The sequence below is a fragment of the Mus caroli genome, unplaced genomic scaffold (assembly GCF_978045245.1).
Source record: "Mus caroli unplaced genomic scaffold, Mus_caroli_1 scaffold_12, whole genome shotgun sequence".
NCBI lineage: Eukaryota > Metazoa > Chordata > Mammalia > Rodentia > Muridae > Mus > Mus caroli.
Genome location: NW_028227267.1, coordinates 70,894,749 through 70,918,906, shown reverse-complemented (window position 1 = coordinate 70,918,906; position 24,158 = coordinate 70,894,749). Strand labels below are relative to the sequence as shown.

Here is a 24,158-nt window from a genome sequence, read left to right as displayed (position 1 = left end):
AAGATGAAATGAGGTACTGGAGAGATGGGACACCTAAGCGTGAGCCACTGCTACTGTCTGTGTTTATATATAGCAGAGCCACTCATCTCAAGGGACCGTTTGGACCATGTAATCAGTGTGTCTAGTGCCACTTGTGTGAAGTCCCTGCCCTCCCTGATCGGGGGCTCTCACTAGGGCATTTTTTTATCCTGCTTTGTTTCCTCCTGACAGCAGAAGGATTAGCTAATGGACTCGGTTTCCCTTCTATGATATTAATACTGCTTTTTTCTTTCAAAAGTTTGACCACCTTTTTTTTTTTTTTTGCCTCAGAAATATGATGGTAGGCAATGTGGCTTCTCTTTGAAATATTTCTCTAGCAACTTTAATGTGGGACAGTGAATTCTATCATTCAACACAGTGTCACGACCTAAAGATTTTATTTATTTATTTTCTTACTCATTTATTTCCCTCCCTCCTTCCCTCTTCTTCCTCCCTCCCCCTCCTGCCTCCTTCCTCCCTCCCCCTCCTGCCTCCTTCCTCCCTCCCCCTCCTCCCTCCCTCCCTCCCTCCCTCCCTCCCTCCCTCCCTCCCTCCCTTCCTTCCTTCCTTCCTTCCTTCCTTCCTTCCTTCCTTCCTTCCTTCCTTCCTTCCGGCAGGGTTTCTCTATGTAGTCTTGGATGTCTTGAAATTTGCCATGTAGGCCAGACTGACCTTGAACTCAGAGAGATCTGCCTGCCTCTGCCTCCAGACTGCTGGGATTAAGAGTGTGTGCAAACACTGTCTGATTAGATTTGTATGTATTTTTTAAATTCTATTTGGGTGTGTGCACATAAGCACAGGTATATGAGGATGCAGAAGAGGACATTGGGTCCCCCAGAGTGGACTTGTAGGTCTTATGGGGTGCTAGGAATTGAACTTGTATCCTCTCTTAGCCACCAACCTTGTGTGAGCTGTACAGCAAACTGCCAATTCTTTTGCCCAGTGTACATGAGAGGTACTGTGTTCCCTGGCCTTCAAATGGAATGAATGTGCACTGTCACCTTGGAAAGTGTCAGGAGACAGTAAGAATTACAAACACTTACGGTTTTATTTATGTTCCAGGAAAACACCATCCTTTAAAAAAATAACTTCATTTTCAATAATTTTTGAATCATAAAATTCCAGGAAACAGTGCTTGTCAGGATAAAATAGCAGAAAAAGGTCTTCTTTTCCTGTTGTCTGCAGACAGCATCTTTCCGCCATTACCACGCATGTGTTCCATACATTTGTGCTTTTAATTGTGTTCTCCTATCCACCATGTAGTGATGTTTAAAATCCGTGAGAGCCTAAATTGTCTGTCATCAGATCCTTCCTGGACATAGTTTTTACTATTATGTTAAAGCTTCTAAATGACCAGAAATTATCCTGTGAGGTTCTTGAAGAGGTTTTGTTCTCTTGTCTCTCTCTGTCTCTGTCTCTGTCTCTCTCTCTCTCTCTGTGTGTGTGTGTGTGTGTGTGTGTATGTGTGTGTAGGCACACACTTGTTCTGTGGGTGTGCAGAGGTCAGAGGATATCATTAAGAAGTTAGTTGGTTCTCTTCTCCCATTTGTGTGGGTCCTGGACTTGAGCTCAGGTCGTCAGGCTTGGCAGTAGGTGCCTTTACCTGCTAAGCCATCCTGTCACCCTGCCCTCCACAGTCCCTGCTCTGACCCATGAGAATTTGGTTTCTCTCTATTTTCCCTCATTACAAACCTGTCACCAGTAAGAACTACTGTGTGTCCCACTGGACCCTCTTTCAGTTCCTTGTTTCCAGCTACACTAGAGTTGTGGGGCCCAAGGTCATATATTTTGGTTTCACTGTTGTGAGTTCAGCACCAGATGCAGCATGGGGAAGAACAGCCAGCCAGTACGGTTCTGAGTTCCATCAGTAGTGCTGAGGGTACCTGTCCTGACTGTGCGCTGGTCTTTCATTTCACGAGCCCCATAGTGAGGGGGTTTGTTTTTGCTTTTGGTAATGTGGATAGATAGGGTCATTGCTATTCTCAATGGACTGAAAATTATCCTTGGGGGATGGGGAAATTTTTTTTCTTCAGTTTTTCAGATTGTATTTCAGACTATAAGCAAAACACTGGCATCCCAATTGATCTAATTAATATGAGTTTCCATTTTTCGACCAATTGATTCGCTCTTACTTGGTCACTTCCTGCTATTAACATAATAAGTCTTTATTATTCCTATTATTTATCATCATCATCATCCCCATTATTAAACACAGTTTTTCCCTTGGAAAATTTGGGTCAGTCATACTTCTTGCTTTCCTCTTTAAGGAAAGTAATGGTGGCATATTAAAAAATTGGCAAAAGTGTTTAAAATTTACTATAGAAGAATTTTCCTGCATGAATCAAATGGACCTGTTACCCATCTACCCTTCCCAGGTCACTTGAAGTGAGGGTCTGTGCAGCAGTTGGAAGCTTTGGGTCAAATCTACAACTTTTAGTGCTTTTTGCCTTTTTGTTTGTGTCTTTCTAATTAAACTTTGTGTGTGTGTGTGTGTGTGTGTGTGTGTGTGTGTGTGTGTGTAGACGATTAGCCCCCTGGATTTTAACATTTGTTGTTGGAGAAAGGTGTTGTCTGTGGTATATTTTTAGGTGAACTGAAATGGCTTATCAAACTGTATCGTCACACAGAACTCTGAGTTTGTTTTTGTGTGCACTCACACAGATACTAGACATATAAGAAGAAATCCTAGCATACATATATGTTAGCATATCAACATCACATGCTTGTGTGTATTTAAAGTTATCTAGCTAGCATGCATATGGAAATGCCTGTGCATGCACATACCTCAAGAATATTAAGAATATAAAGGTTTTTTTGTCTCTAGCTGGCTGTTTCTAGATAGCCTTTTATCTTAATAATATGTTGCTTCTGTATGTTTCCCTTTTTAGCCTAAACTCAGCATGGCCAAGTGCAGGAGGAACGTGGAAAACTTCTTGGAAGCGTGCAGGAAACTTGGCGTTCCCGAGGTAACACCAGACTTAGTTCAAATGGCCACGTTTTGATAAAAAACGTCAGCCTAGCTGTTTGAACCATTGAATAGACATCTTTTTGTTTGTTTGTTTGTTTTGCATCTTTCTTTTTCAGTTTCAAGAGACACCTTCAAATAAATAACCTATATATATTTTTTAAACTGAAGTTGCTCTATTGCAGTTTAACTGAAGTGGCCTTACATATCTTTTCAATTCTAAGAAAAAAGGTGGAAAATCATTTAGTGTTAGGAAATGTGAAATTCCAAATTTGAAAGAAAAAGCTCTAACATCGGTGAATTACAGAGTAGCTAAGAGATGCAGGTCTTCCTTAGCCTCGGCTGCTTTGCAAAGTCCATTCATTGCTGGATTTCATTCCCAGTATTTTAAGATATGAATCAAACTAATGTTCATTAAAAATCCAGTGATTGTTATCATCAGTGATGAAGATGCATAGGCCTGTGTAGGGTGCTAACTACTGACATTTTCAGTTTTATCCTGTAGTCTACTCTCAGCCCATTTGGCAGTCCTCTGTAGCCTGCCTAATGATACAGTTTACCTTTACCCTGTCCCAGGCTCAGTCCCACTGGCCTCCTTGGATGGGTACTTGGAGCATTCAGAGACTTCCCTATTTAATTTAAGATAAAACGACTCCAGGATTTAGGCAGCAGCTGCACCAATTAACATGATCTTTGTCACAATGGTGAACAGAAATGAGAAGTTACGTTTCTTATGGCTTCTTTGTTTCCTTAATGATAAAGATAAAGTAACTTAAAAAGCAAACAGTTAAACAAACAAATAAAAAGCCAAAAAAAAAAAAAAAACCCTCTTCTGAGAGAATCACATTTCAAAGTATACTACACAGGCTATTAAAGTCCACCCAGCAGCCCTTTCTTCCTACCCACTCCCTATTTTCCTTTTTTCCCCCCTCCCTCTTATTTTAGCTTAGGGGACGGTTAGGAGGATTCCAGTGTTATCTGAGAAAAGGGAGAATATATTTAAAGTATTCTTACATCAAACTGTATCAATGAAGAGAAATTTACCAATTCTGTTTTTGAAAAACAAAACCTAATCTTTATATACTGGCCACAATGTCTTGGCGACCACTTCTGCTTTCAACTCTGTTCATCTGTGAGTCTGTCTTGTTTGTGTGTGTGTTTGAATATTGCACAAACATCTTGGTTTCAGATATTTCTGAAAATACAGCTTTTCTGATAATTTGATTCTACCGTGGGCTAGTGGGGGCTCCCACTGTGAATCAGAAACCCTTCAAGCCAATTTCATGTGGTAAATTACTTGTGTCTGCACTGGAAAGCCCTCATGAATTATGAAGGAGTGTCCTTGTCACTGTCATGACTGGCTTACCCTGGGAAAAATGGAATGTGAATGCCCTTACTCACTTCCTGTGAGAAAAAGAAGGAAGTAAGGGAAATTAGGTTACCATAAAAAGAGCAAAAAATCAGAATTTCTGAGTTATGCCCCTTCTGTTGTACTTCGAACAGTGTAGGTAACTTATAATTCTCAAGAAGGGTAAAAGCAAGTGAGTAACACAGAACCCTGCGTCCCAGTTGGCTATATACTTAGTTATTTTTAATGCAGTAAGTGGTTTTCAGCAAGGAAGGCATCATGCATGAGTGGAAAACCAGAACTCCCCGATTGGAAGGTAGTCCACAAGTCTTCCTGCTTGATTCACAACAGAACATTTTCATCTCACAAATATCTGAGGCAGTGTTTCCCTCCAGGGGATGACATGAAGCCCATCTGTTCTCTAAGATTGCATTAGTTCAGTTCCTTGGGAGAGTCACGGTTTGGAACTATAGCCTAAAGTCAGCGTAAACCGTCTTAAGTTTATCAGGTACTCAGGGACATGTGCAGGAGCTGAGCAGATTCAGTTAAACCATTGCATGCAAAGTCCATTGACAGGCTGGGAACAGTTTTTCAAGTTGTTCTTACTGTAATAGTTTCAGAAGTCTCCACCAGTACAGTCTTTGATATTTGCCCCGAAGTTGGGCAGTGAAATCTTTATGGATGGTTGAACAGTTGATCCTCAGAACCAAGTTGTGGGCTGTTGATTATTCAGGAAATATGTCTGTGTGGGGTATGGGAAGGCAGCCTTTCAACTCACTAGGTGAATAGTAAAGGGTGTGGCACGTTAAGCCCATCCCTGACAGTAGCCTGGGAAGAGTAGCTCTGGGCTGGCCCTCATGCACACATGGCTTCTTTGGTAGACTAGATTCCAAACTGTAGACATTATCAGGTAACAAAGCGGTACCCTGTGTGGGGCTAAGGCTACAGGTCGTATTTGCAGCTATCTTTGGTATCTGTGCAAGCATCACTTTAGTCTTGAGGACAATGCCTTATGGGCTCCTAGATCAGTCTCAGTAGAGTCTTTGTATCACCCAAGCATCTGAGTCTGGTGACGTCTTAGGCCCACAAAGCCATGTATACCTCTGAGCTTCCTTTGTTGTTTCTGGGTCAGCTTGGTCCTCCTACTCTCTGGTTTGCATGTACCAGGCTCCCTGCTAGCTATCATCCCACATTTTGGCTACTTTAGGAATATTACTGCTAGTCTCTCAGGTTGACAGGAGTCTTTGATCGATGAAGAATCAACCAACTATGTCATACAATAGATATTGCTGTGGCTCACTGAGAATGTTTTCACCCAGTTTAAAATAAGCTAGCCATGGCCTCAGGACTTGGTAGGAATGGTCTTTCTTTTAACGGGGTACCTGTTTAGAATGCTGGGAGAGTTGTATCTTGGGTCAGAAAGGTACTTTACTTTAGAAAGTTGGGATTCTGACCAGCTAGCAGTGGGTGTGGACGCATTGTCAGGCACTGGCTCTTCTTGCCTCGTTGGCAACCCAGTCATGTCAGAAGGATGCGAGGCCACAAGTTTTCATTCCCAATCCACACAGACAGGCCATTGGATGGACCTCAGTTTCTGCACCAAGTGGAGTTAAGAAGACATTGTGAATTACATTCAGAGGTTTTCTCCTTTTCAGCACCTTTTAGTAGTTGGACTTAAGTTTTGTAGTGAGTTTTTTTTTTTTTTTTTTTTTTTTTTAATATTTAGAAAAGCAGTCCTGTACCACACATGGTGTGAAGGGTCAGGAGGTTCCACAGATGTAATAACCGATCAGCGTTTTGTTATCGGGTGGGAAATTGAAACTATAGTTTTGTTTCTGCTTTTAGGAGAAATGAGTGTCTTATTTTCTTCGAGTTGGTCTCATTTGCCCCCAGATCAGTGACTTTAGTTATCACTTTAAATTCACATCACTAGTTCTCTGGAGCATGGAAAGGAGATTCTAGACATGATATTTATTTTCCTTCTGGAACCTCATTGGATATCTCTGTAGTTGGAGGAGGAAATGCGAGCTGGCAGGTGGATTATTTTGCTGATTTCTAAGTCCATGCTTTTGGAAGACCCTATCTACCATTTAAGTCAGCTCCTCTCTTTTTAAAGATTTGTTTTTCTCTTTAATTGTGAGTGTGTATGTGGGTCTGCTCGAAGGTTCCATGTATGTGAGTATAGTTGCCCTTTAAGGAGAGAAGAGGGTATCGGAACCCCTAGAGCTGGCAGTAAAGGCCAGCTCTCCATTCCCATCATTCTTTGCTAAGGCCCATACCCTTGCTCATCTGAGCATTCTTTCTCTGGTGTGTGCTTTGTTCTTGCCTCTGGTCAGTAGGTAGCCTTCCAACCTGTCTCCATGCATAGCTGAAAATAAATCATCTTAAAAGCAGCTTTTTGTTTTTATTTCATTTTAAATATAAGGACATTGTATTTTATTTCAGGTATATACATTTAGTGTTTTGTTTTTGTTTTTAGAAGATAGCTGGCCACCATTTTTTGTTGTTGTTGTTGGCAGAGACTTAAGCATAGAGGAAAGTTTTACAATAGAGACCCAATTTCTAATAACAGTCAAATTGCATATGTAGATAAATTAGCCAGACAATATTAGAGCTGCCCTCTAAATCCATAAGATCACTGGTTATTGTATATTTGGAGAGATCTAGAAATCCTCCTATCTGTCTCTTCATCCCAACAGACTGTATGTACCTGGTCAGTGAGGTTGGACCTTACAGTTTTAGAATGATTATTCATTCTGTGATATTATACCGTTCTGTGATATTTTCAATAGTAATATAAGCATGTTGGTTTTTGAAGTTAGATTACATTTTAGTAAGCACATTACCATTTTCTAAGTAGAACGTCTATCTGGATATGATTAACTCTTAGAATGTAGACTCTGCGGCAGGAGTCGTGTCCCAGCAGAGTTTTCGGTGCTGTGATAAACACTGTGACCAAAAGCATCCTGGGGAGGAAGGGGTTTGTTCCATCCTACCGCTCCCAGTATTATTTTCATCGATGCTTCATAACTGTAATGTTGCTACTGCTCTGAATCATAGTGTAAATACCTGTGTTTTCCAGGGGTCTTAGGTGACTCCTATGAAAAGGTTGTTTGACCCCAAAGGGGTTATGACCCACAGGTTGAGAACCACTGCTGTGAAGGAACACTGCTTACTGGCTTGCTCAGCCTCTTCTCTACTATGTCACAGGCCCATGTCTCCAAGGATAATAACATTCACAGTGGACTGGTCCCCAATATATCAATCAACGGTCAAGAAAATGCCCCACAGACATGCCTACAGACATCCGCACAGACACACCCACAGGCAAGTCAGATGGCGGCAATTCCTCCATTGAAGTTCCTTCTGCCCAAGTAGACTTAGAAGCCACCCTAAGTCCACCCATGTCACCTGGACACAGAAGCATGTGACCTTCCCTCGTCCCTCAAATCTCATGCTAATATCACAGGATAAAACATAGAACAACTTTAAAACTCCCACAATCTTTAAAAATTTCAACACTTAGTGACCGGCATGGTGGTACATGCATTTAATCCCAGCACTTGGCAGCCAGAAGCCTGCATATGTTTGAGTTTGGTCTGTATAACAAGTTCCAGGCCTGCCAGGGCTATATACATTGATCCCGTCTCAAAACAAAACAAAAACCCCAAACTAAAGTAACAGCAAAATAAAACAAAACAAAATTTACTTTAAAAGTGAAAAAAAAATACAAAGTCCTTTACCGGTGGGGTCTTGTAAAATCTGAAGTAAGTTATATGCATTTTTTTAAAGGGAAAACTGGGGCACAGTTACAATAAGGTCAATGAACAAACCCCAAAATCTATCACTACTGAAGTAGTGTCCAATATGGGACTCACCTATGATCTTCTGGTCTCCAAGGCTCAGCAGCCACACTTCTCTGGCTCTGCCCTTTATGGTGCATACAGTCTGTCCTGGGCTCAGGGTGGCTTCATTCCACACTTGCCACTGTCCTTGTCAGTCATCTTGTGGTCCCCGCACCTCTGATATCCCAGGGTTTCCACTACAGCTGAGGTTGCACCTTCGCTAGTAGCCTCTCATGATGCCAGGCCTCAACTTCTTTCCGTGATTCCTTCAATCTTAGAGTTGTCACTGCCACTGAGGCTACATGATCACCCAGGGACTCTTCTGGTCTCTTCAGGGAGACCCTGCCCCTGCTGCACAGTGTCAACCCTCAGCCGCTCTCCATGACACCTTCATGCCTTCAAAACCAGGACCATACAGGAGATCCTTTCACATCATTTACCAAGTTCTGCTGCCAAACTGGTGTGCAGCCTTGGCCCCTGGATTGCACCACAGTTTCCGTGTGCTGACCCTGAGCCAGCACTTCCCAGAAGACCTCCCGACTGCAGTGAAGTCAATCACAGATGAGTCCTCAATCCCAGCTGACTAGCATCCGTTGTCCTAGTAAAGCACATCTTTTACTTCAGTAAGACTAGGATCTTGTTGATCGCAGCTGATGAGACACCACAGATTCTTAATTTGAAATACCACAGGACCAGCCCTGCTAGTCTTTGAGGGAATCCCAGACTTCCTTCTGCATCATCCTTCAGGCTTCCATCATCAACAAAGTTCTTAGCTTCATCTTCCACGTCCCCACAGTAGGTTATTGAGCTCTGAGCACTCAGTGGCTTTTCTAGCCAAAGCTTCAAAACCCTCTACCTTCCTCCCTCAAAACAACCCAGTGTATATAATCCTCATGGTTAGGGCAGTCACTCACAGCCATCCTTCTCTCTCTGATACCAGTTTCTGTCCTAGTTTCCTTTCTGCTGCTGCAATAAACGCTGTTGGATTGCTATGAAGAGGCACCATGACCAAGGCAACTCTTACAAGGGAAAGCATTTATTTGGGCTCACTTACAGTTTCAGAGATTTAGTGCATCACGGTGGAGAACATGATAGCATTCAGACAAGCAGGGCGCTAGAGAAGTAGTTGAGAGCTGCAATCCTGATCTGCAGGCACAGAAAGGGACAGAGACAGAGAAACAGATTGACAGCGACAACTGACCAGTACGATATTTTGTCATATTAGAGAGAGTCCTTCACAGCCACGGCAGTGCAGAAAGTCTTTGCCAACAGCTCAGCAGACAGATGTTAATAGCCAGACTATGGAGAGAACTCGACCAACAATAGAACGCTAAAGGAGTAAGAAGTTCCATGAAGGAGTAGGCAAGGGAGTGGAGGAGGAGGTCGTTCTCACAGGTACAGGTGGCTAGCAGATACCTGGAAGGGACTTTTAAAACAAAAACATCACTGTCAGAATAGCCATCATTAAGAAAAGAGCCAAATGAGCAAAGACTCCAGTGAGGGTGGAAATGGCGGTGCGAGTCAGGATGGCAGCTCCTCAGAAGCCTGGAAAATGTCCTTGTGACCCAGCTATGCTGTTCCTGGGTACGCACTTGAAGGAATCCAGGCCAACATTCCACAGAGATCCCCATACACCAGTGGGAGCACCAGCATTCCACAGAGATACCCGTACACCAGTGGGGGCACTGTAGGCTCCAGTAGGCAAGCTTGGGGTCAGCCTAGGCACCCATCAGAGACAGTCGTGGAGGAAAATGTGAAGCATCTGCACCATGCTCTTTGCCTTCAGTGACAGAGTAGAACAATTTGATGTTGTTGTACAGGAAAATGGATGGAACTGGTGGTTGTCATTTCATAAATAAGCCAGACTCAGAGTGACAGATACATGCTGCTTCCTGTACACAGAATCTGGATGATGATGATGATGATGATGGTAAATGTGGAAGTAGATGGGGCAGGCAATTTGGGTAGAAGAAGGGGACTAGCTGGAAGAGTAAATATGACCAAAGTCCATATTACACACACACACACATCATATCACATTACATTATATCACATCACATCACATCACATCATATCACATAAGCTAACATATAGTAAAAGAACACTCAGGAATAATTTAGCTGGTGGTGCTGGCTCAGGAGGCAGAGGCAGGCAGAGAGCTCTGTGGTTTCCAGACCTGTCTAGTATATATAGTGAGTTCCAGGCTAGCCTACGATCCACAGTAAGACCCTGCCTCAAAGGAAAAAAGATATCACTTTTTTTTTTTTAAGACGGGCAGACATCCAGATTGTCTATGACAACTAGGCCTTCTGCCAGATCTGTCTCTCTTCTGTGAGGGAGCCCATCCTGTTTGGAGAGTCTGAGTCAATCCTTGCTAGCAATTTCAGTCACACACTTGTGTTTAATCTAAGCTTATTTCTTAGGCTCTGCTGGTTATGATTTTTTTCCTCCCTCCTATAGTGGAAAATTAAATCAACATTTGACTCAAAGGAGTTCTGAGTGAATTAACTGTTTTGCAAATGTTTTCAGTCATTATGAGTATTTTGTTAAAAAAAAAAAAAAAAAAAGAGGGTGTGTAGCCTCTGCAAATCTCCTGCTTTAGCGTTTTCTGATTTAATTCTCAAAGATAAAAAAGTATTATAACCCCAGAATTTCCTATTTAATGCTAGTTTGGGGAAAGTACAACAGGTCAGGAAAACTCCAGTTCTCTCAGGGATTTCCTTCATGGTTAACATCACTTTGAGGGCTGGAGCTACAGGCTGTTGGATACATGCTGTGGGACTGAGTTAGAGACCAGGTCTTAGATGGCCGCAGCAGCCCACCACGTTCCACAGTCATGTGCCTCAAAACCAGACTTAGTCCTGATTTTTTTTTTCTTCCTTAGAGATTATAATTTAACTTATATGACCGTAATCTGAGACTCTGGGTTTATCTGCTTTAATTAAGCCTAGCTTCTATGACATAGTAGGATTGTTTCTTCAATGGAAGGGACGGTCTGAGCCCTTCACTTCCCCAGAAGTAGACTTCTGAGAGTGCCCACCTCACCTGAAGAAAGACCCCCCAAACTGCAAGGCGGTCTGAGCCCTGCAGAGATACTACAGAGCTGACTGCTGGTGTTCCTTGGCGTTCTTGCTTGGCTTTTGTTTTGTTTTGTTTTGTTGACAGTCTTGTTACATATCCCTGGCTGGCCCCTACATAAGTCAGTGTCACCACCCTTGGCAAAGTGGCTTGCTTCTGCCATGGAAATAGCCCGAGAAAGTCACATTTCAGTCTGTGTTTATGTCTCTTATGTCTGCTTTTCTTAGACTTGACTGGTCAAGCACAGCATTGTTCTAGAACGTTCTTCCTGCAGTAGAAACCTTCTCTGTGGGAAGGAGCTATTACCCATCTATTAATCCTTGGCCAGCATCTGGTCCCCAGTAAGATCCAGGTGACTTGTGGCTGTTTTAATTCTTGGGTGGTCTCTTGAACAGTGGTATCTTGGTTCTCTGAGATCTACTGTGAAAATGTGTGAGATTGGCTAGATTTAACATGATTTGTTAATCTTAAAATATCTCTTGTTGGTGCTGGAGAGATGGTCTATTGGTTAAGAGCACTAACTGCTCTTTAGGAGAGCCTGAGTTCTGTTCCCAGAACCCAAGCCACTAACTTCTACTCCAGGGCATCTGCTACCCTCTTCTGGTGTGTGTGTGTGTGTGTGTGTGTGTGTGTGTGTGTGTGTGTGTATGTGTGTGTGTATGTATGTATGTATGTATGTACGCGAGAGAGAGAGAGAGAGAGAGAGAGAGAGAAAGAGAGAGAGAGAGAGAGAGAGCTTGCACATATAAATCTTTAAATTATCTTTTGTTAAGAGTACCTCTACCATCATAAAGGATTTCCGTTATCATCACCCACCTGGTATTTTACCTGAGGGTATCAGGCTGAACCCAGGGGATACCGGCAACATGAGCCCTTAGACTCAGAGTAGCCTTTCATTTGAGATTGCTGTACTTAACAAGGAAGCTACAATAAAAAGCTAATACCCCAGCAAGGTATTTAAAGTATATATACATATAATATGCATTTTAAATGCTTTGCTCACTTGGAAATTATATTTGTGAAATATGTCATAGATATTGTCAATCTGTAAGTTGAAAGCAAAATACAACGTATCTTTCTTCCTGGCAGATCAGTTATAATTCCTGTTCATTTTGAGCTCCATGACTTAAAATCCTGGTTCAGACCTGGCAGTAGTACATACCTTTAATCCCAGTTCTCAAGGCAGAGGCAGGCAGATCTCTGTGAGTTCAAGGCCAGCTTGGTCTACATAGTAAGTTCCAGGCCACCTCCTGGTTTGCAAACTCAGCGCATATGGAAGCTGAATCCTGATAGCAGCAGGCTGTGAGGGCTGCCCAGAAATCTCAACAGCCAATTATGACACATAAATTCCACATAAGTGGAGATAAAACACGGGAGCAGAGGTATCCCTCTGTCTTTGAAGAGTCGTGAAGGGATTTAGATAATAACCTATTATGTGCCAGGCTTTCCTACTGCACATCTCAGAGGCCTCCTTTAGACTCTTCTGTTATATAATCCCAGGGCCCCGAAGGCCAAGTTTTGGAGGCTCTTGAATTTGAAGCCATTCTGAGCTATACCATGAAACCCTGACTCCAGAAGAAAAAGAAAAGAAAAGAGGATTGGAGATGCAACTTTAGATTTTGTATTTTTTCCCTTAATAACATTTAAGCTCTAGGTGTGATGAATGAAAAGCTCACACTTTTGTGCCACTGATGTGCACATAATGCCACTTGGAGCACATAGTGCCACTTGAATATTAAGACTGTTCCCATTCAAGAGCAGTGTGCACATTGCACAGCCTGCGGTGGTGGGGTGTGATGGTGGATGGAGGTTCCCGTCCAGTTTACATAGGGCTCACTGGGGACTCTCCTTTTGTCGCGGACTTAAGAACGTGAAGTAAGGGCTGGCTCCTGCTATTTGCTAGTAAGCAGAAATGTGTGTGCTTCTTTCCGGTGCTGCCTCCGTGTGGTGTTAATTGTGTGCACTCTCTTTCTGTTCTAATGGCTGCCCTCGGATTAGGCCGACCTGTGCTCTCCGTATGACATCCTGCAGTTGGATTTTCGTCACATTCGAAAGACTGTTGACACTCTGCTGGCCCTCGGGGAGAAACCCCCACAATCAACTTCTGCCCTCCGCTCCAGGGACCTTATAGGCTTCTGTCTTATCCATGTTCTCCTTATAGTACTGGTCTATCTCGCTTACCGCTGGAATGCTCTGTCTGCCTAACTCCTGCATGCGCATCCAAACGCTCTGCTCTGGCATCCTGCTCCAGCCCAGCTCCTCCCTCCATTGGAGCCTTTGCCTTGCAGACTCTCCCATCCCTGTCATCTCTTCAGTTAGCTGTCGAGTTTTGAAATTGAACATTTTTAAGCCAGATTTTTCCTGAAGCACAAACTTTGTAGAATACAGTTCCCCCTGGGTAATTTCTTGCATTTAACTGAAAAGCGACAGTGACAGCAAAGCCTGTCAGTCCCATACCTCATACTCCTTCACACTCGTGGTGTGGGCAGCGATGCTCCTGTAGGTCCTGCTCTCTCCCATGAGCCTCTGCTCTGTGCAGGAGGTAAGGAGAACCAGGACAGGAACAGGGTGGGGTTAGCATACAGGAGTCTTGATACTTGATTCTGGTCCTAATTCAGGACTGGCAGTTGATCTGTAGAGGGGTTGCCTTGCAGAAAAAAGCCAGCATTTGGGCTCAGTCTAATTCATAAAAATCTCTAGTGATACCATGGCTGACCAAGCTGAGAAGTCGTATCTGGAGAATGACTGCTTTGCTGGCTGGTTAGTTGGAGTCCTCCCTGTTTGCTGCAAGGGGCTTGTGAAGGGCACCCAGGAGGATTGCAGCCAATGTCCACCAGAGCATGCCCTCTGTGCCCTCTGCAGGCCTAATGTGGGGAAGTGCCTTCCTGTTAGAGCGCCACCTGGTGGATCTGCTTAGCCCGCTTTTCCTTTTTATTAGGTGGTGTTCTGAAGCTGAGAAAAGGGTTTTATAGAAGGGATTTCTATTTTTGCATAATGTGATGGGGTCGCTTTACTTTCTTGGTATATTGAATAACTGCAGATCCAGAATGTGATGCATTTGACTATTCAGTTTTAAATAAATCTATGGGTCCTGGAACATTCTTAGCACCAGGGGCCTTGGGTTACTATAGCAGCAGACGGTAAGATCGCTCTTATTTTAGATGAATGTTTTTCCCCATTTACTTTGAATGTCCATTTGGCCTTTGATTTTTAGTAATATTAATGATCCAACTGTTTATTTTTAAAGTCTGTTTTTAAAGGCTTGCTTATCAGCCTCCCAGCTTTTGGGGCAAAGTGATTCTTTTTGTGATTAAAGGAAGAAATATTAGACTCTAATAATGTTGGCCCATATCTTGCTGAGTCTCGGGAAGCCTCTTTACAATGTGAGAAGGCCCTGCTGCAAGCTCCAGCCACATTTTCGGCTTCCTTTTATATCCTTCTTGCCGAACGCTGCTTCTCGTGTTGGGAAGGTGGTGGCGTTAATGCTGTCAAGATAAATGTCTAGTTTGCTGAGATACGAATGTTCCTCAGATATGGCTGCTATGAAGATTATCATATTTTTCTGAACATATTCATGAGAACAGGGGAGATGAGATTCTGAAACGCCTCCATACTTGAAGAGTTATATTTATAGAATCTTTGCTGCTAAATCAGATATGATTTAAAAAACAAAAAACAAAGAACAGAAAGCATTCTTTATGCCGTAAGATGTTAGATTGTCTGAGCCTCTTCCTCCCAGCATTGTGTTGATGGTGAATACAGGGTACGTGATGTGAGTTGTGTCTGAATAGCCACAGAGTTATGAGTCGTCTTTGGTGCTATCTTGTACTTTTCTGTAACAATAAAATCCCTTTGTACAGTGTCTGGTGACCACCCTGAGCCGTAAATTGCTTAATAAACACAATTGGGTGATTAATCCAAGCTTTTTTTTTTTTTCTTGGCCTGTTGGTGCATTTATTCCTGGGTGCCCAAAATGGTTCTTGGCATTTCTACCCAGCTCTGCCATGCATGGGGACTTTCTTTCAGTGTTTGCCATAGTTTGTTTCCATCTTCTTTATGGTGGGCAAAAAGTGAATTGAGAAAACGTACTGGTTTGCTGGTTCAAGGAAAAAAAAATAGCATCAATAAACATCAAGTGAGTAAAACAGTCCCATGAGATTAGATTGATCTTCAATGATAGCTTCCCGAATATTTCTCCCCTGGCATCCCAGGGATGCCCTGGCTACGCTTTTCATCTTCCATGTCCTTAATTTACATGGGATGTGCTGCTCTCCCTGGGGGTTGCTGTGCGATAGTTTTTCATTATGTCGTATGGTCACTCCCAGAGCATAATCGACTCAACGCTTCCGGCACCACTTCGAGTGGGTCATTTTGCTTATTGTAAGCAAGCCGTTAATTTCTGGTTGGCACACTGGGCCTCTCTGTGGTGCTCCTCCGCAGTTCCAGACAGCAGCTCCCGGGCTTATGGGATACCGGCCATTGCTGCACAGCTGGGGACACCTGACTAATCTTCCTTCAGGGACTCAGTTGTGTGATTTGTCCCGCACACCAGGGCCCCATCTTCTCTTAAGAAAGAGTGTTCTTAAAGTGTTTCCTTCAAATACGTCATCAAGAGAAGCAGCTGTTTACATTTCCGTTTTGCAGTAGCCATTTGCGAGGTATCCCTTCTGCTCCTGCAATGGGTAGAAAATGTTCCATGTAGGATGAGAATTTCCAAAATGTATATGACCGTCAATTTTCATGGCTCCTTAAGGAATTCAGGCCCAAACCACTTCATTGTCCTTAACACTACAAAAGGGGGACCAGTAAAAAAAAAAAAAAAAAAAAGAAAGAAAAAGAAAAAAGAAAAGAAAAAAAATCCTTATTGAATCCCAAGCAGTAGGGTTTTAAATGCACTTAGTATCACAATGCTATTTGTATTGTTTAGTTGGTGGGTTATCTTCTGAATTCACATCAGTCCCAGTATGAGTTAAAATTTTAGGAGTCTGAGGCAGGCAGGTAGTGTTTATAGTTTAGGTAAAAACGTTTGGGTGCTGAGAAGTGCGCCCAGGGCTTTGGCTTTGTGTCTCCATCTCCTGAAGAATAATTTAATATAATCATCTTTCACGGGCTTTGGTTTTAAAGGCTAGGTTTGAGACTTCAAAAATTACCTTTCAACAGGCAACCCTTTGGGTAGGGGGTCCGTGCAATCTACTTTCCTTCCTACCCTTGGCTTTTCCAGCAGTATTGTTCATTCTTGGTCCATTCAGTTATTCCTCATGTATTGAATGTGCGCTGTGTACTGGCCCTATTGGGAGGTTCTGCACATAAAATAGTGTTCAAGATCCAGGTCCCCATCCTCCGAAAGTTTGTAGTCCAGACCAGGTGTCAGCATACTTTATGATTTTTAGGATGATGGTCTCTGTTGCAACTAACCAGTTTGTCATTAAAGCACGGATGCCACCATACAGGATATATGAACCAGGGAGCTGGTCTGAGTGCCAATAAAACTTTATTCACACAGAATAGAGTAAGAATTGGACTGGCTTGATGGTCCTAGTTTGTAGACCCTCAACCAAATGGCTTCTTAGAAAGCAAAGAGTTTTTCCCTGAGAAGGGCCTGAGATGGGTCAATTACAGAATTCTGTGAAACCCATAGAAAGAGGGCGTGGCATTCATGAGGGTCCATGCAGATCCCCGAAGCAGTAATGTTGGCACTAAGATTAGAGAGATGTGTAAGCTAGGTGTGAGTGGCAAGGCAGTGGAAGGAAGGGTGTGCGTGGGTAATGTGTTCTACGCAGGGAAGGGGTTGGCAAATGGCCTGGCTGCGATATGAAGAATAGTGGGAGGTGTAGCAGGAGATTGACCCTGGGGACAGAGCTAGACCTTTGCATTCATATGCATTAAGATAACACACAGCTAAGCTCCACACAGTTCAGTCACAGAATATTTTATTTAAAAAAAAAAAAAAAGGCTGAACCAAGGGAAATGAGCTGGTGTGAAGGACTTTGTTGTAGACCGGTGGCTGGCCTAGAAGTAGGGAAGGCTCCATATAACCATCATAAAAAGTTTCAGGGAGAGGAGAGCCCGTGTGGCAAGCAGTCCAGCCTTTCCCCCTACAGTTAGCATTATTTTTCTATGGCTGGCCTGTCTTTCCTAATCCTATTTGCTGTGGCTCAGGAGAGTGTCGGTGGGAGAGCCTAATGGAACCCACCACTGGGGAAGTAACCGAAAGCATCTACTCTGGAAAGCATTCAGTGTTATTGATAAGCAGGGTAATATTTATGATTTCATCGTGTTTAAAAAAAAATAACAGCACAGGATTCCTGTAGATATACTGCAAGTCCTCTGTCACATTTTCAACAAGTCCTCTGATATCCTGCGACAGCTTTAGTTCTCCTGAGGTGGCATCTGACCTGCTTGGCTCTTGGAAGCCCTTGCTCTTCTGTGCTGTTTATGGCCCCAATGCAAACCCACAGCAACTCCAGTCCCATCCAACTTCCGAGCCTGCTTTGGGGAGATGCTGGGACACAATTGTTGTGATGGAAAGTGGCTACTGTCCATAAGTCGGTGTCCCCTGCTCCCCATTTCTCCAGGATCTCTGTGTTCAACCTTTCAAACAGCAGAGTTGTAGATCCATTCCAGGCCTGTTGCGGAATGCCCGTGACTGTTTTATCTTTATAGGGCTTCTGGCCTTCTAGGCTAGTTTTCTTAGATGACGCCAAGCCTTCAACATGAGCTGAGGCCATCTCTGGATGGGCGTGGGTGGAAAGAGAAAGGAAGGCTTGAGGGGTATGTTTGTGTTTGTGTTTGTTGGTGATCCCTGACTTAGTGATAGTCAATTAGGATTTTCCATCCTTAAGATGGTGCCCTTCTGAAAAACCACTTTTTTTTTTCTCTTTCAGGATAGGACTCAATAAACTGCATGAGCTATTGAGCACTGTATAGAATATATATTTTATATAAGTATAGAATAAGATTTGTGTTAGACAGTTTTCCCCAATGGTGGGCTAATTTAAGTATCCTGAGCATGTGTGTGGTAGATGCTGGGCTAGGCTATGATGTAAGTTAGGTTGAGAATCAAATGTCTTGCCACAGCCTTAGGCAAAGCTATTGTGAAACTTACTTACCAACTGAGATAGCATCCTGGAGCTAAGGCAGGCTTCAGACTCCTGATCCTCTGGACTCCACCTCCTGCATTCTGGATTGCAAGCATACCCTACCGCCTTTCTGTTCACGGAGTGATTGCTCAGAATTCTGGTTGAGTTTGTATCACACAAAAAGTTTTGTAGCTTGATGCAAATACACCTTTTTGCAGACATTTTTTTGGTTTTCTTTTCATTAGGTATTTTTATTTTTCACTGTTCACATGGACACCTCACATCTTTCAGTTTACAATGTTTTTATCTTTTCTTTGTCGTTTGTAAATGCTTCTTTACTGGCCTAGAGAGGTGGCTCAGTGGGTAAGATTGCTCTTACAGACATGGGTCAGATCACATTCTCCAGTAATGTAGATCCGGGGAATCCAACACCCTCTGGCATCCATGCACATGCACACATATGTAGCACATATAAATCCATGCGTGCATACATACACATAATAAGTGAAGATTTCTTTAAGTACTTACTGGTTTAGAAAATTCCTCCAAACCTATTTGTTAAAGAAAATATTAAATATCTTTTTACTCAAAGCCATTTAGAGTTTTTTTAAAAATTTTTAAAAATAATTTTAGCATATGATACAAAATATTGACTGACTGACTCTCTTCTAAAATAATACCAGATACCAGAAGCTTATCTGTATTAAGTGTTTATAATTTCCTACTGGGTCAGAGCTAAAGTTGGGTGCTGGGGCAATTAAAAAGAATAGGGAGGACCTGCTCCTGCCCCTTTAACTAGCTGTGATAGAGTAACAACAGAGCCAAGAGATGTCCTGACCAGTGTAGATGGTGGCAGAAAAGGATGGGACTGTCATCCTGTTACAGATGCCCCTTGCCATGCCCCCTGGGTCACCATCCCTCCAACCTGGCTCATGACTCCCTCTCAACTTCAGCCTCTACCCTTTCAACGTGGACATTTGGCCGTAGACTGACCAGCAGTGTAAACTTACGTGGTTACCTAACACATGCCAGAGCAGGTCATCCTGGTGACTTTTCCTAGAAGCATGAAGGCATGGTAAAAGTATGTTGCCCTGTGTGGCCCTTTCCTGAGGCCTGGGACGAAGCCTTTCTTATTCAGTAAAGGTGTGTGAATGAGAAGGTGTGTGTGTGTGGGGGGGGAGAGACAGAGAGAGAGAGAGACAGAGAGAGAGAGACAGAGACAGAGAAGATGGAGACACTCTGGCCCTTTTGGGAATGTGCAACACCTTTCTGGAGATAGCACGGCATGCCTTTGAAGGTGTTTTGCTCACAGTGCCTGTGTCTATGGAGATTTGTGGGAAATCTGTGGCCAGACATTGGCAGGAAGGTCTGACTCTTCAAGTTACACAAAAGGAAGCCATCTTGTTCTCAGGTCTTAGCTTGATGCTGACGAACACCCCCCCCCCCAACAGCACTCAGTGCAGATCCCATGTAAACTCTGTTCGGCTTTCTAAAGAAACTCCCTTGTGAGGGATGACATGCAGGGACCTAGAGGACATTGTTAAGTTAAACAAGCCAGGTACAGGAAAACAAATACTACATGATCTCACTTATAGGGTGACTGAGAGAAAGAAGAGAGAGGAGGAGGAGGGGAAGAAGGAGAGAGAGGGATAGGAGGGAGGGGGAGGGAGGGAGGGGAGAGTATGGCCACAGACAAGGACCAAGTGACAAAGGTGGAAATGTCTTTTGATGTTATTTTGTAACCTCCGTGTGGCGTAGGAAAGATGGTTCACACAAAGGGGCTCAGGGTCATTTTCCCCGAGCGGCATGTGTTAGGCATTTCCCATGGTTGCGAGTAGAACATGAGAAAGAAGTGTACCCTGTATGTCTCTGCCCGTTTTATGAAAGAATCTTAAAAGAGAAATTGTTGGGAGCTGTGCTAAGGTGCCTTATATAGAGGCTGGAGAGAGAGAGCTTGGTGCCTAAGAGCATGCACCTCTGTAGCAGAGGGACCCAAATTCAGTTCCTCTCACCACATCAAGGCCTGTGACTCCACAGCTGCCTGTGACTCCAGCTCCTCTTCTGGCCTCCATAGACAACCGTACTCGGATGCACAAACTACCACGCAGACACATGGACACGCACAGGTTAAAAATGGAAACACAAACAAAAACTGTGGGCAGCTAGAGAGGTAGTTTGGTGGTTAAGAGCACTTAACTATCATTGTAGAGCCAACCAACGTGGTGGCTTACAACTCTGTAACTCCAGCTTTGGGATATTCACTGCCTCTTCAGACCTGTAGGCACCATGCCTATGATGGTAGACATACATTCAGCCAAAACACCCCTGCTCATAAAATAAAGTGTTTTTTTTTAAAGACCCTTAAAAATAAAAGACTTCTTACATAAGGACTGTGCCTAAACCACAAGGAGAGCAGTCACCCAGCACACACACACTTGGGGAATTCAGAATGTAAAATGAATTAAACCAAGGCTGGCCGTCATTATCACCATCGGTAGTCTGTGTAAGTGAGTATCCGGGCTCCTTTAAAACAAGAGAGGTTATTTGCAATGTTGCTCACCAAGGATGGAAAATACTATTTTCTTGGGGTGTGGGTTTGACTCCGTGTCCCTCAGTTCTGTAGTGAAAAGCTTCTTACATGTTTAGAGCGAATACAGATTTGGATGCTATTAAGGACCTTTCTGGAACAACCTGCCCACGTGAGAAGTCATATTCTTTGCCCACCCAGGAAAGGCTTCAGCAATGGTGTGGCATCAGGGGAAGAAGCCCAGGCTGAGGGAAGCAAGCAGCACAATGGTGCACAACCGAACTCCCATCAGTGATGTAGCAAGGGTTTACCATCAACGGGCCCATTGTCGGAAAGCTGATCGTCTCTTCTTCTTCCTCCTAGGAAAAGCTCTGCCTGCCTCATCACATCCTTGAAGAGAAAGGCCTGGTCAAAGTGGGCATGACTGTTCAAGCACTGTTGGATGTCACCGTCACAAAAGCTCTATTCACATGAGACCAAGCCCTTTCCTCTGGGTGGGCTCAGACTCTTCCCAGAGCAGGGACTCTGGACTCTGCTCCTGGCACCTGTACCTGTTCCCCAACTCACCTCCCTGCCAGGTCCCGGAGGAGGAACTGCACTGGCATGGTTTCAGCCTAAGGGAGGACTCAGGACCTTTTAGAGTTGGCCTGCGGGTTTCAGGTTGGGCAGGTGTTACCTGACAGCGGGTAAGGGAGCTGGTGGAGAGCTGAGTAGCAGCACACCATTGCCTTTCAATCCCCTTCATCCCTTCCACACTCACCAACCGCCATTACCAAATGCCAAGCACAACCGTTTCACAGTGAGTCGCGTGCGTCTGTTTTATCAAAACCAAACTCCTTGCAGAACCAGTAGGGGAGGGGGATGCAATCAGGTTTATTTTTTTTTTGCCACCAAAATTTTTCAAGATGTTTCTTGAGACCATTGCCTTTCTGAAAAACTATTTTCAACATACAAAAATATTTATATAAATATTATTTATTAGCGAGTCGTTATTCATCCTTTGGATGCAAATTGTAAATTAGGAAACTATTTTATTACTGCTTTTTTGTGGTTAAACAATTTATTTTAATATTATAAATACTGAGTTATTTTTGAGCCTCTTTGGCATGTAGGAGTTCCGGGTCTTGGTGTGCATTCTGTGGTGAATATGATTCAGGAAAGAAAAATTAAGCAAGAAACACGTGCTTCTGTGGCAGACAGAGAGAGCTGTTTTCTGAGAGGTGTTATCCACCTTTTGGTTTGTGGAACATCGTTCTTATTTATATTTCTGCATTCCATCCAGTTTCCTACATTCCAGCAGCCCTCTTGTCCCCCAATATAATAAACTGACTGAAATCAAGAGAGCACCCCAAAGTTATTTGTAAATAGTTAATGTGGAAAAAAAAGACATATTAAACTTGAAGATAAAATGTGAAGTTTTTTTTTCTGGATTCATGTTTCTTTTGCTATGCACAAAACATTCACATTTTAACACAGAGAAGTGGGAAGCGTTCAGATATGTCTTGAAGTATAATTTTTGCACTGTACTTTGTGTCATTGAGGAGCATCTAGGACCAGAGGTAGATGTTGAAGAAAGGGATGAAAAAATGGAGCTGGTTGAAGTTGACCATCAAGCTACAAGGGCTGTTAAGAGCTCAAGTCAGGAAACCAACATGGACGTACAACTGCTGGTGTTCAAAGAACAAGAGATGCCAAAATGTAGACATACTCGTTTTTATTATTATCAAGCTGGTGAATTATTTTAAGAGTCTGGACTTGGAAGGGTCATGGTGTCTGGTAGGAAACTTGGGAAGTATGCAGCTCACAGGGCAGGGCCCCTGGTAGGCAGCTATGTGCACAGTGAGGCAGACTGAGAGAGGGTTAAGTAAGTGGAGTGTGTGAGCAGCTAGTAGGGGGCAGGGGCAAGCACATTAGGACCAGCAGGGAGCCAGCCCAAGAAAGGAGCACACCCCATCCTGTCAGTGGGTGAGCTTCCTTCAAGGAAGGCTTCATAGGACAATGCAGGGGCAGTCACACCCACACACACTCACCCTGTAGGTGTGGACAGATACCCCAGTCGTTCATCTGTCAAGTTTGGGAATGCTGACTGCACTTTGACCCCTGTACAAAGCCATTAGCAGTTTCTAGAGCATCAGTAGCCATGATGGGGGGACCATCAAGGTGGATACAAAAGACCTCAGGAGGGATGAGTGTAGTCAACACACACCGACACTGCCTCAGGGCATGGCAGATGGGTTCTGAGTGTGGGACTTCAGATTGGCAGCTAGTGATACTTCCTATCATGTGTACTGTGCACTTTAACATAAATATATTTGAATATTTTTCTGTACTGCACAAATGCCTGTTTTGTCAGATGGCGTAGCAGTGTAAAGATGAGAGGGTTTTTAACAGAGTATATTCAGCGGAAGCAGAAGTCAGAGGTTATCTACACAAGGATTTAGAGTGATGTTCTAGAATGTTGTACCTTCAGGGCTTTGCACCCCAGGGTCCTGAAGTATATTTTTACATGTATCTTTGACAACATGAAGCTCAGTAACCATTATTTTTGGATATTTTTTCAAAATTAAAATATTTCTTTTGATATTAATTTCCAGTATTTTCATGAAATTGGCTGTATCATACAAACGGCTTCAATATTTTGTAAAATGTTTTTTTATGCAGATCTTATATGATAAGATGTCTTCAAGATTCCTGTACACTATGTCTATATGTGCAATGAAATGTGCATGGCTGGCTGATAGTATGATAAGTAGACAGAATGTATATAATGCAAACCCTTTTATTATTTAACAGCCATTAAAATTTTAAACTTATACCAACCACCTTTGGATTGATTGACTTATCAGCCTGATGCTAATGTTGATTGAACACACACACACACACACACACACACACACACACACACACACACACGGTGCTGAAATAGATCACAGTAATCGTATATTGTGAATATTCATGAATACCACTGTGTATATAATGTTTATGTATGTGCAAGCTCTGTTGTAATTTCTATTTCAGTAGTTACTGTTAGAATATTACTAAATGATGCATAAATTAAAATTCCATCATATATATGAAAAATAATCTGCAGTACTGACTATAGTTGTAGGAGGTCTTTGAATGGCTGCTAGGTTTAGGATAAAACAGCATGGGGGGGGGATATGCATATCCATGCCTTCTCTCCCCCTAGAATTATACATTTTCCCCCCTAAACTAAAATTTAAACTTGTCTACAAAAAGCAAAAGAAAATTTGCTAAGATAAGGTTGGGAGTGAGGCTTCCCTCCGCTCTTGGCCCC

General features: G+C 43.1%; 1 protein-coding gene across 7 annotated transcripts in view; it reads left to right on the top strand.

Annotated features, from left to right (window-relative positions):
- The window catches only part of Lrch1 (leucine rich repeats and calponin homology domain containing 1), a 185,794-nt gene extending 162,110 nt beyond the window's left edge, over nucleotides 1–23,684 (top strand). For 3 of the 7 annotated variants that reach the window (XM_021181697.2, XM_085828771.1, XM_021181695.2), the window contains 2 exons: nucleotides 2,907–2,984; nucleotides 21,224–23,684. In XM_021181697.2, the coding sequence (XP_021037356.1) occupies nucleotides 2,907–2,984; nucleotides 21,224–21,334 (189 nt within the window). In that variant the 3' untranslated portion in view covers nucleotides 21,335–23,684. Of the gene's footprint in view, nucleotides 1–2,906; nucleotides 2,985–13,252; nucleotides 15,427–21,223 lie in introns of those variants that run through there. The other 4 variants (XM_021181693.3, XM_029468714.2, XM_085828772.1 and 1 more) reach the window with 2 other exon arrangements.
- Nucleotides 23,685–24,158: the final 474 nt, after the last annotated feature.